General features: G+C 47.3%; 1 protein-coding gene across 3 annotated transcripts in view; it reads left to right on the plus strand.

Annotated features, from left to right (window-relative positions):
* The window catches only part of SERGEF (secretion regulating guanine nucleotide exchange factor), a 256,873-nt gene extending 243,788 nt beyond the window's left edge, over positions 1–13,085 (plus strand). The window contains exon 11 of one of the 3 annotated variants that reach the window (XM_027979347.3): positions 12,720–13,085. In XM_027979347.3, coding sequence (XP_027835148.2) covers positions 12,720–13,066 — 347 coding nt within the window. In that variant the 3' untranslated portion in view covers positions 13,067–13,085. Of the gene's footprint in view, positions 11,559–12,719 lie in introns of those variants that run through there. The other 2 variants (XM_027979349.3, XM_027979348.3) reach the window with 2 other exon arrangements.

Here is a 13,085-nt window from a genome sequence, read left to right on the forward strand (position 1 = left end):
AGGGGTGTAGACGGCTATTTCATATAGAGTCGCCAGGGGAGGCCTCTCAGATAATGTGTGTGCACGTGTGCTAAGTTGCTTCAGTCGTGTCTGACTCTTTGTGACTCTATGGACTGTAGCCCACCAGGCTCCTCTGTCCCTGAGATTCTCCAGGCAAGAATACTGGAGTGGGTTGCCATGCCCTCCTCCAGGGAATCTTCCCAACTCAGGGATCAAACCCACGTCTCTTATGTCTCCTGCTTTGGTAGGCAGGTTCTTTATCACTAGCACCACCTGGGAAGCCCAGATAAGGTGACATTTAAACAAATACTTGACAACATGAGGGAGTGAACCTGTGGACGTCAGGGCAAGAGCATTCCAGACAGCGAGAACAGCAAAGGCCCAGAGGCCAGTGCTCTTTGAAGAACAGGAAGGAAGTCAGTCATTGTAGCTCTGGTGATGTCAGCAAGGTGGAACTTGATAGAACCTGAGGTCCAGGAAGAAGCTGACACCAGCTGTTATTTATCTGAGACAATGAAGAGGCATCAGAGGATCTGAGCAGAGCAGTGCCGTGCTGACTTACTGCCAGGTTTGAACAGCCTCACTCAGTTTTTGTGTAGAGAATACAACAGGGGCAGCAGAGAGAGCAGTTAGGACACCCTTGCAGGAGCACCCGTGCAGAGTGATTGGCTGGTGAGATCCCGGATGTCCTTTAAACATTGCCTTCCTGAATCCTTCATTGTTCCTACCTGGTGCACAGCCACAGCCTCCTCTCTGGCCCCCTCACCTTCAGTCCCAAACCCCACCTCTTCCTCTCACCCTGTTCTCAGCGCTGTCGTGGATCCTCATCTGGAAAGGACCCCAGGCCAGTCAGCTTCTGCTTAGCCTCTTGGGCTGCAGTCACGAAAGCATCTCCAGAGTAACGCTGGGGGCCAGCAGGCTCCCCCTCCTGATTTGGGAAGCCTGCTTCCTCTTGCTGCCTCGGAGCCTGCCTGGAGGGCATCAGTGGCCCCAGAGAGGGACAAATGGATGCATTATTAGACATGTCCTGCACTGAGAGTGCCTCTTCCCTCAGACTGGCCCGGGGGGACCATTGTCCTCGCAGCCACTCTCTAGGCTGTTCTGACGGAGGAGCTGCCCCTCTCTGGGCGGCGTGACCGTGGCCCTCTGTTCTTGAGGCCAGTGGCCAGGAGGCGGCTCTGGCCACAGATAGGGAGATGGAGATAAGGATCCAGGCACAGGACTGGCGTTGATGGCACTAGATCTCAGTGTCAGGGGTGTGCTCCAGCTCTGCTGCTCTCCAGACAGAGCAGGAGCCTCAGAAAGACTGTGGCCAGGGGAACGGCCCAGATGTATCCACGTTCGCTCAGTAGCTCCATCCTGAGTTGCCCATACTGCGTACCTGAGGACTGGTTGACAAGTGTGACCCAGACCCCAGGCCTGGCTCTCATCCCAGCTCACAGACCAGTGAGACATTACACGTCTAGATCCAGGAGGAGTGTGGTGTGTGTGCTTAGAGAGCTCTGGGTACCTTAAGAACTCAGTGGAAGTGAGATCAACAGCCTTCCAACAGCACAGGAGGACCCGGCCCTACACTGGGCCAAAATTTACTCCTGCAGCCAAAAAGATGCCAGCAAGATCAGTGAAGGTCGCTCCAAGTAGGCAAATCTCAGTGAGTACCTTCTACTTAAGACGGGTGAACTCATTCATCCTTCAAAATCCAGCTCAAAATTAATTCCTGGAACTTTCAGTGACACCTGCCTCATGTCCACTACAGAGCATATAATTCTCTCCTCTATGCTACCTCTGTCCCTTAGAAATACTGTTGCTTTTTTTTAAATCATCATCCTATATTATTGGTTTTTAAAATATTTGAACACACAACAGAGAAAATATCAGTCATCCTTCCCCCACATCTCCCTCTCTTCCTCAGAGACTGTGTGTTCTCAGTTTGGGATGTATTCTTCAGAATCTATACATACAGAAATATATAGTGGCTTTGCATAAATTAAGTCATAATTCCTCTATATTATTCTGTATCCTATTTTCTCTTAAAAATGTCCAAGGTATTGTCCCATGTCAGGCCACGGAGTGCTACCTCATTATTTTAAATAGCTGTGTATTATTCAAGACATAATATTGACATAATATTATTCATAATATTATTCAGTATTACTCAATATTATTCATAATATTATTCAATATTATTCAATTATTATAAATAACTCATAATATTATTCAATATTATTCAATATACTTGACCCATATATGGTTCAAATGGTAGGGTCAAACCATAGTTTCTTTGCATATTCCTTTGTTGATGGGTATTTTGGGGTTTCTGTTCAAATCTTTCACAATTAGAAATAATACCACAGTAAACACTGTCGTGCCAGCCCCCTTGTACATGCCATTGGTCCCCATAATTGTCTTTCCCCATGGTGGCACTGGAGAAGGAAATGGCATCTCACTCCAGTGTTCTTGCCTAGAGAATCCCGTGGCCAGAGAAGCCTACTGGGCTGCTGTCCATGGGGTCACACAGAGTCGGACACGACGGAAGCGACTCAGCAGCAGCAGCAGCAGCACGGTGGCACCAGTGGTAAAGAACCTGCCTGTCAATGCAGGAGACGTAAGAGACTCAGGTTCAATCCCTGAGTCAGAAAGATCCCCTGGAGAAGGAAATGGCAACCCTCTCCAGTATTCTTGCCTGGAGAATTCCATAGATAGAGGTGCCTTAAAGGCTGTAGTCCGTGGAGTCACACAGAGTCGGATGCAACGGAAGCGGCTGAGCATGCATGCACATGGTGTGTACCCTAATGGCCTGGGAGCCCCAAGGCAGAAACTCAATTTTCCTCTTCAGGGTCTTGTGTCCAGTACAGGGTCCAAGCCAGGAGAGGCGTCCACACGATGAAATAAATGGACCATCTGAGCAGAATCGTGACTGTGTGAAAGATCTGGGTGAACTCAGAGAGTAGTGGCAAGCCTGTGGGGCTGGAACAGCGGAAAGAACACTGATGCAGCCAAGAGGGACAGGCCGCCGTGAGAGTCGGTTAAGAGGTCCCTTACAGATGGTGGGGAGACAGGAAATTGTCCACGAGAGGGCCTAGTCCACACTGTTTCAGCCTGACTTCCCCCACCCAGAAACCAGCTGTTGTAATCGTCCAGGCAAGAGAGACTCTGGCCCTGAATCTCATCTTTCTGTCCTGAGGTTGCCACCTGGATCCAAAACACATCAGGAAGCCTGAATTCCTTGCTCACAGCACCTAGGGACCACCAGTTACAGCCCGCATGGTGAGATATGCGTGAACTTGGGCGACTGGACACTCAGACATTCCTCTGAAACTTGCCTGGCCCTGAGGCCAGCTCCATCCACACTGACATCTACCACCTTCCTGAATCCAGAGCCTTGCTCTCCTTGAGGTGCTCAGACCTTACCCCTCCTGTCTCTCTCTCTGTCTCTGTCTCTGCCTGGTGTTGCAGAAGAGCAGCTCTGCCTGAGGCCCAAGGTCCATGTTTGGCCTCTGGCAGGCAGCAGGCAAGGTGAACCATTGGCAGCCTGACTTTTTGCACCATCTCTCCCTCTTCTTCCCCCTCCCCAAGATGTGGTGGGGTGGGTGGTGGCAGAAGGAAGCAGGGTCTTCTGCAGCTGCTGCGGCCTCATCCCCAGTGCTCATGAGGGCTCGGGGAGGATCCTGCTCTTCTATAGGATGTTCCTCCTCCCACCTGCTACACCTCTTGCCTCCCATCACTGACCTTGTCCCTGTGCAGTTGGGCCATGACTTTGAACCTGTCTTCATTACCTGAGGAGCAGGGCTTTTGCTAGAGAGGATGACATATTGACAAGAGAGATTCTGGAGCCCTTCTGCCTGGCTTGGAATTCAGGTCCACTTCTCACCAGGTGTGTTAGGTTGTATCTCACAGGCTTGCTGTGGGGATTCAGTGAATTAACAAACATAAAGTGTTTTTCACAGGGCCTGGCATACACTAAGTATTCAGTGACTTTATTACCATTTTGGAACTACTGAATCACCCTGAGACTCGGGAGCCCTGGATTCTAGTCCTGACTAGAATGGCCATGGGCAAGTTCTTTTACCTCTCTGAGCTTAGTTACCTCATCTATAAAATGGAGGCAAGAACACTTCAGAGGGTTGCTGTGAGAATTAAAGTAACATTTATATGAAACCGAGAAACACCATCCCTAGGTTGTAGCCCTCATCTTCATGGTCAAAGGAGGCAGCTAGAGCTCCAGCCATCATATCTACATTTCCAGTGACAGGATGGAGGAAGGGACAAAGAAGAAAGGGGCAAAGGGCACATGCCACCTGTCTTTGAAGAAGAGTGCTATAAACTAATACAGAACATTTCAGCTTGCTTCAAAAAACTAAGCTCATGGCATCCAGTCCCATCACTTCATGGCAAATAGATGGGAAAAGGTGGAAACAGTGGCAGATTTTATTTTCCTGGGCTCCCAAATTACTGTGAACAGTAACTGCGAATTAAACAGTGACTGCAAATGTAATTAAAAGACATTTGCTCCTTGAGAGGAAAGCTATGACCAACCTAGACAGCATATTAGAAAGCAGAGGCATCACTTTGCCAACAGAGGTCTATTATCAACAATGCTATGGTTTTTCCAGTAGTCATGTACGGATGTGAGAGTTGGGCCATAGAGAAGGCTGAGCACCAACAAACTGATGTTTTTGAGCTGTGGTGCTGGAGAAGACTCTTGAGAGTCCCTTGGACAGTAAGGAGATCCAACCAGTCACTCCTAAAGGAAATCAACCCTGAACATTCATTGGAAGCTGAAGCTCCAATACTGATGCTGAAGCCGGAGCTCCAATACTTTGGTCACCTGATGTGAAGAACTGACTCCTTAGAAAAGACCCTGATGCTGGGAAAGATCGAAGGCAGGAGGAGAAGGGGACAACAGAGGGTGAGATGGTTGGATGGCATCACTGACTCAATGGACATGAGTTGAGCCAACTCTGGGAGATAGTGAAGGGCAGGAAAGCCATGGGGTCGCGAAGAATTGGACACGGCTTAGCAACTGAACAATGAACAACTCATTGGCCACACTCCACTGTATAAGAAGTAGGGAAATATAGTCTCAATTCTGTGGTTCAGGGACAACCAAGGGTTTCTGCCACACATGCTCAGGTGTTTGCCTCTTCTAGGTAAGTACGCTCCCACAGAAAAGCTGCCCTCTTCCTAGCGCTGGGCTGCAGTCCCAGCACCATAAGGCCCTGTGAGGACCCAGGTTGCCAAGAAGCTCAGGCAAGTGCCACAGACCTGAACAGATTGAGGTGCTGTGTCCAACCTGTGCCAGGGACCGTCCCACCCTGAGATTCTGCCGCCCGCAGGGCTCTTAGGCTGATGCAAGTGTGGTGGGCTCTAAGCTTTGTCACTTGTCACAGCCCAAATCAGCTCCGCTGAGCCCCATAGGCAGGGCACTGAACTCTAGAGGTTGAGGAATCCTTCTGTATCTATGAGCTCTCTACCCAAGTCTCGGAGCTTCCCCGGTGACTCAGTGGTAAAGCATCCACCTGGAATACAGGAGTTGCAGGGGTTTGATCCCTGGGTTGGGAAGATCCCCAGGAGGAGGGCATGGCAACCTACTCCAGTATTCTTGCCTGGAGAACCCCATGGACAGAGGAGCCTGGCAGGCTATGGTTGGTCCATAGGGTTGCAAAGAGTTGGACACGACTGAAGCGATTGAGACCCAAGGCTCAGACAGGTGTCCCAGGTCCCGTGGAGCAGCTCTGGGTCAATCAGGTGGGATCTCAGTGTCCTCGAGAGCCTGGTGAGTGCCAGACACACTGCAGAGATCCCTGTGTAACTCCAGGAGTCATGAATGCACTTGTTTTGGAAACTGGGTGTCCCATATGCCAGTTAGCTTAGGAGGAGACTTGTCATGGGCTCCCACCTCTACATGAGAACAGTAGCACCTTGCTGAGTCCAGAGGGCCCTCCCGTCTTCACTGTGCCCCTGAATAGGTGGCCGTCAGTGAGGGTGGGAGGCAGGTATGTGTGTGAAACATCTTCTAAAATGCTGGAGGAGCTCAGAACTTTAGTCTTGGGTGAGCCCTTCTATTACAGGGCAGCCCATCTTTCACTCTCCAAGTTCAGCAGCCTGGTCTTTTTCTACAGGAGGTTTCTTTGCAGTGTTGGGGAACCCTTGACTTGTCATTCCACCCTCAGCCTCCCCATCTACGGGGAGGGTTTCCCACCAGCATGGCCTTCCTTGCCTTTTCCTCCTTCTCATGTGGGTGTGAGCTGTCCCTATGTGTCAGGCAGGGTGCCAGGGCATCAATGTATATCAGCGCACGTGGGCCTCCTCCTAGGAGCCCATGAGGGAGGTGGGGACAGACGTGCCATTGTCACACAGCTGTGTGGTGATGTGAGAACCGGGGCAAGCGTAGCATAGTCCACAGTCATCCATAGTATGTGTTATATATGTCCCAGGGGCTGGTGGGTTACAAGCCATGGGCCAGATCTAATTCATGGCCTGTTTTGTATGGCCTCGCAAGCTAAGAATGATTTTTAAAGTCTTGTAATAAAGAATAAGAATAGGCAACAGAGACTGTATGAGACCATCAAACCTGAAGTATTTCCTGTCTGCCTTTACAGAATAAATTCGGCAAGCCCTGATATAGAACATGCAGAGTTTAGCATAGATTCTGGAGCCACACCTCCTGGGTTCTAGAGCCTCAGTTTCATAATCTCTAAAATGAGATTAATCTTTGAAGCGTGACTGCCCTACAGGATTGTTGGAATAAAGTGAGATAAAGAATATAAAGCACCTACCCTCATGCCAGCCTCTTTGGGAGGGCTGGAAGAAGCTGTATCTGAGCCTGTGCCAGGCTTCTCAACCCAGTGGGCTACCCCAGCCCTGCACATGGCTTCCTCAGAGCGTTTCCTTTGGCAGGAGGAGAGGGGCCTGCCAGGTGCCCATTGTGCCATGTCCTGCTGCTAGGTCAGCGCTGCCTTCCTCCCACCCCCATTCCTGCTGACTGTCAGCTGGTGCCGCTCACCAGGGCCGGGCGCAAAGCCCACAGCAGGTGCCGAATGAAGCCCACAGGTCTGAAGCCTGTCCCACTGTCCACCTTGTGCCTCAGATCGGCCTGGATGAAACGCCTGCTGAACTGCAGGACTTGCAGCCTGGGGCTCATCCTCTCTGTGTGCATTTCCTCACTCATGGGCCAAACAGGCAGACATCTGTGTTTCCCCAAGCCCGAGCTTTTGGCTAATGACTGCCTTCCTCCCAGGGAAAAGGAAGAAGGGTAATCCCAGGCCAGCCAGGCTCCCTCTGTGAAAGAGTGGTCCACAAAACAGATTTTTCCATGGCTAATGAGTGAAATGTAAAGATAATTACAAACTCAGATCATTGAAAAAAAAAACAATCAAAGTATTTTCTAATCTGGATGGGGATGGCCTTCCAATTCTTACAGCAATGGGAGAAATGATTAGATAAAAGAGCAAGAAATTGTACTATGTGGAACCATAAAATTTATGTTTTACATCAAAACACCCAAAGCAAAATTTTAAATAAATATTTATGCCACATATACACAGAATTAATACTCTTAAAATAATCTTAGTAAGGCTCTTGAGAACAATAATGGCAAATATTTATTTAGTGCAGTAGTGTCCCCTCATCCACAATTTTGCTTTCTGTGGTTTCAGTTACCCACTGTCAACCATGGTCAGTCAATATTAAATGGACAATTCCAGCAGTAAACAATTCACAAGGTTTGAATTGCATGCCATTCCGAGTAGTGTAATGAAAACTTGCTCTGTCCTGCTCCATCCTGCCCAGGATGTAAATGAACCCTTTGTGCAGCCCATCCATGCAGTACATGCTACATGCCCACTATTATAGGAAGAACCAGTATAGGATTTGGTACCATCCATGGTTTCAGGCATTCACTGAGGGTCTTGAAAAGTGTCCCCTGCACATAAGGGCGGACTGCGATACTATGTATTTTATATATATACTTATTCGTTTAATCCTTGTAAATGAATCAGTTCAGTTCAGTTGCTCAGTCGTGTCTGACTCTTTGCAACCCCATGAGCCGCAGCATACCAGGCCTCCCTGTCTATCACCAACTCCCAGAGTTCACTGAAACTCATGTCCATCGAGTCAGTGATACCATCCAGCCATGTCATCCTCTGTCGTCCCCTTCTCCTCCTGTCCCCAGTCTCTCCCAGCATCAGGGTCTTTTCCAATGAGTCAACTCTTCACATGAGGTGGCCAAAGTATTGGAGTTTCAGCCTCAGCATCAGTCCTTCCAATGAACACCCAGGACTGATCTCCTTTAGAATGGACTGGTTGGATCTCCTTGCAGTCCAAGGGACTCTCAAGAGTCTTCTCCAACACCACAGTTTAAAAGCATCAATTCTTTGGTGCTCAACTTTCTTCACAGTCCAACTCTCACATCCATACATGACTACTGGAAAAACCATAGCCTTGACTATATGGACCTTTGTTGGCAAAGTAATGTCTCTGCTTTTGAATATGCTATCGAGGGTGGTCATAACTTTACTTCCAAGAAGTAAGCGTCTTTTAACTTCATGGCTGCAGTCACCATCTGCAGTGATTTTGGAGCCCCCAAAAATAAAAAGTCTGACAAGAATTCCAGAAAAACATCTATTTCTGCTTTATTGACTATGCCGAAGCCTTTGACTGTGGGGATCACTATAAACTGTGGAAGATTCTGAAAGAGATGGGAATACCAGACCATCTGACCTGCCTCTTGAGAAACCTATATGCAGGTCAGGAAGCAACAGTTAGAACTGGACATGGAACAACAGACTGGTTCCAAATAGGAAAAGGAGTATGTCAAGGCTGTATATTGTCACCCTGCTTATTTAACTTCTATGCAGAGTACATCACGAGAAACACTGGGCTGGAAGAAGCACAAGCTGGAATCAAGATTGCTGGGAGAAATATCTATAACCTCAGATATGCAGATGACACCACCCTTATGGCAAAAAGTGAAGAGGAACTAAAAAGCCTCTTGATGAAAGTGAAAGAAGAGAGTGGAAAAGTTGGCTTAAAGCTCAACATTCAGAAAACGAAGATCATGGCATCTGGTCCCATCACTTCATGGCAAATAGATGGGGAAACAGTAGAAACAGTGCAAATGAATAAGTATGTATAAACTTTATAAAAAAGATACTATTATTATCCCCATTTAACAGATGAGACTGAAGCTCAGAGAAGCTAAGTAACTCGCCCAGGGTCACAGCTAATACATGGAGGAGTTGGGATTTTGAACCCAGGCCATCTGGCTTTTGGGTCTGAACACTTAAACTCTTCTATGCAAAACAGGGAAAACTTGTAAAGCAGAAAGTACACAAAAGAGGAAATATAGATATCTGAGAAAAATAAGAATTATTTTTCAGTTTCAGTGGGAATGAGAAAAGTACAATAAAAATAATGATAATGATGGACAGGGAGGCCTGGTGTGCTGCGATTCATGGGGTTGCAAAGAATCAGACACGACTGAGTGACTGAATAATCTTTGAGTAATAATCTTTGCCTTCAAATTAGAAAATATTTTAAAATATTATAATAATGAATAACTACTGACAATACTGGAGTGCTACAGAGATTTGCACAGATTGCTGTAGTTATATTCGAGTGGCCTTTGTGAAAAGTATTCTGGCAGTACTCAAAGCAATACTCAGGAATCTCAAAAATGTCCATGCCATTTGACCAGAAATTCCCATTCTAAGAATCTTAATTTGAGAAAATAATTAGAAATGTAGGCAAAGATTCATGCACAAAGATGTTCATAGAAATGTTATACAAAATAATGAAAAATTAGCAACAACCTATCTGATAATAAAATGCAGGTTAAGGAAACTTTAATCTCCATAATGGGCAAAACTAGGCAGTCATTTTAAATAATCTTTATAACAAAAGACACCATAAACAAAGTGAAGAGACACCACAGCCTTCTGGGAGAAGACATGATGCTTATAACAAAGGATTATATAAACAAAAGAATACACAAAGAACACTTACAAATTAGGAAGAAAGAAAAGGCAAGCAACCAAAAACAGGCAAAGAATGAAAGAATGGAAACACACAATACATAGAAGAAGCAATTTAGGGGTAGTATCATAAAGAGATGCTTCATCTCACTAGTAGTCAAAATTGCAAAATAATTACATGTATTTAATAAGAATCGAAAGAATGTAACGGCAAAGATAGAAGGAAACAAATTCATCTCCACTGCTGATGGGACTATGAACCATGAGGCTGCAGCCACAGTGAGGAGCGGTTTCGCCGTACCTGCACGCGTGCCCAGTCGCGTCTGACTCTCTGTCACCCGCACGGACTGTAGCCCACCAGGCTCCTCTGTCTATGAGATTATCCTGACAAGATGCTGGAGTGGGTTGCCATTTCCTCCTCCAGGGGATCTTCCCGACCCAAGGACCAAGCCCACGTCTCCAGTGGCTCCTGCACTGGCAGGCGGATGCTTTACCACTGAGCCACCTGGGAAGCCCTTGGCCATACCTGGCAAATGTAGACGTGTGATTCCACCACACTCACACTTCTAGGGATCAGTGTGCACAAATACCAGTTTGTATAAGGACACGTGTTCCACACGGCAGTGCCGTTTATAGTGGCAACAATAGTAATAGGATTGTTGTAAATTATATATTGTGTGATAAAATAGCAGCAATGATCATCATTAAAGAACTGTCCATCAGAAGGGAAATGGGTGAGTAAAATATGATTTATGCATAATGAAATACTACGCACAGTTGAAATAAATGAACTAAATCTGTAACTATCAGCTGAGATAGATTTCAAAAACAATGGTATAAAGAGCAAGTTACAACAAAAGATATATTTGAGTGACGCTACTTATGTAAATCTTTAAAACAAACTAAAAATATTACATTGTACTTAAGGACAGATATATGTAGAAAAATATAAAACAAGCATGCAGGCAATGTACACCAACTTCAAATAGTGGTTACTTCCTGGAAGGAGGGCCAAGGATGAGAGGTGGGTCTTAAATGGTATCTTTATAATTTATTTTTTTAAAGGTTGAAACAAATATGGTAAAATGTTAACTTATGTTCTAAATCTGATTGGGGAACATGTCTTTCTGTTAAATTATTTGTACTTTTCTGCATATTGAGTATTTTCAAAATTTCAAACAATTTATTTTTAATTTACTTTTTGAATAATCTGTAATTCTATGGAGAAATGTTTATGTTATTAAGGCAGAAAAGCAAGATGATATGTGCACAAATATTTACAGGTTTCACAAATTGAAGATTTGAAAGAGAGACTGAAAATATTCATAGTGGGAATATTCACTGGCGGTCCAGTGGTTAAGATGCAGGAGGCATGGGTCAATTCCTGGTCGGGGAGTTAAGATCCCACATACTGTGTTGTGCAGCCAAAAAAAGTAAAATAAAATAGTTAAAATATTCATTGCAGTGGGCAAGATTCTAGGAGTCTGCTTTTCTTTACACCTATCCATATTTGTCTCTACACCCCCCCCTCGCTTTTACCACGAAGATGTATTACTTTTATATCCAGAAAAAAAAAAATTTTTTTAACAACCATAGAAAAATGTGAGTGAGTTTAGTTAGACTCCAGGAAAGGGTCCAAAACCTAGGAAGAGGTGCTGCGATGGGGTGGGAGCCTCATGGGCTTTCGGAGAGACATGCGCTCAAATGCTGGCTCAGAGATTGGCTGTAGGAGTCTGAGTTCTTTAATTGTTGATCAATTCAGTGAACCTTGTTGAGCCACAACTGAGATAGGGCAGTGAACAGAACATCCATGTTCCTCCCTCTCTGTAGGGCAGACAGTCTTGTGAGGAGTGGCGAATAAACCCATCACCACCCAGACCATCTATCCACCGCCCACAGGGAAAAGTACAAGGGCGATGACAGGAATCCAGGTTGACTGGGTGCCGGGAAATCCGGCCTCTGAGCATGATCTAAACAGAATCTGAAGCATGAGGGGGATGTAAAGCCCAGCAAAGCCGGGACTTGGAGAGAAAGGTCAGTCCTGCAGGGCATGTGTTAGGAGCTGAAGGAAGCAGGGGTTCTGGCATGCAATGGGGTGGGGACAGTGTGAAAGGGGAGCCCCGCAGGCTGGTCCAGAGCCAGACTGCTCTGCCTCACTGGCCAGAAAAGGTCTTTAAGGGCGGTGGGAAGTCAGTGAAGGGTTGAAGCAGGGGAGTGACCTGGTTAGATCTGCCGTTGTCAGAGATTATCCTGATGCTCCTTGAAGATCAGAGTGGATGGTGAGCAGCCTGGTTAGTTGGCTGTTGGTGTGACCCAGATGAGAGAAAATGGGGTTGGGATCAGGAGATGGAGGGGTGGGGAAGGATTGGAGAGAGTTTCAGAGGCAGAATTGGCGGGTCTAGGAGTGTGTGTGTGTGTGTGTGTGTGTGTGTGTGTGCGCACGCGCTTGCAAACGCCGGCCATGCAAGAGAGAGAGAGGTGCCTGTAGGGGGAGGGAGAGGGAGGGGCCAAGGAGGAGAGCCAGGTTTGAGGCAGGAAGGTGGAGGGTGGGGGGAGTGAAGTAGAGCAGCCCCGGAAGGGCAGGGGAGGAAGCCAGGAGGGCGGGCAGGCCCCCAGGTGTGGCCGAGCTTTGGTTTCCTCAGGTGTAACCTGGGGTCCTTGGGGATACCGCACCCCCAGGGGGAGTGTTTTGGGCCTGTTCCCCAGAACCACGGCTACAACAGGCTGTTTCTGTCTCTGTCTCAGGTGGCGTGTGTCACTCCTGGGGCTGGAACGAGCATGGCATGTGCGGGGACGGCACCGAAGCGGATGTCTGGGCCCCGAAGCCCGTGCCGGGCCTGCCTTCCTCCTTGGGACTCCATGTGGGCTGTGGGGCTGGCCACTCCCTGGCCCTTTGCCAGCTGCCAGCCCTCCCTGACCTGGGCCAGCACCCCAGGGTCACCAGTCCTTCCCCGGACGCCATCGAGGAAGCCAGATCTCAAGTAGCCATGGAGCAAGAAAGAAACCAGAAGGAAAGACACGCAGAAACTTCTCCCCAAGCCCAATCTGACAGGTTCAGAAATGGGGGGCTTGTGGCAGAGACCCTTGAATAAAGTGACCTTACCCACCTAA

This window comes from Ovis aries, chromosome 15 (genome assembly GCF_016772045.2).
Source record: "Ovis aries strain OAR_USU_Benz2616 breed Rambouillet chromosome 15, ARS-UI_Ramb_v3.0, whole genome shotgun sequence".
Classification (NCBI taxonomy): Eukaryota; Metazoa; Chordata; class Mammalia; order Artiodactyla; family Bovidae; genus Ovis; species Ovis aries.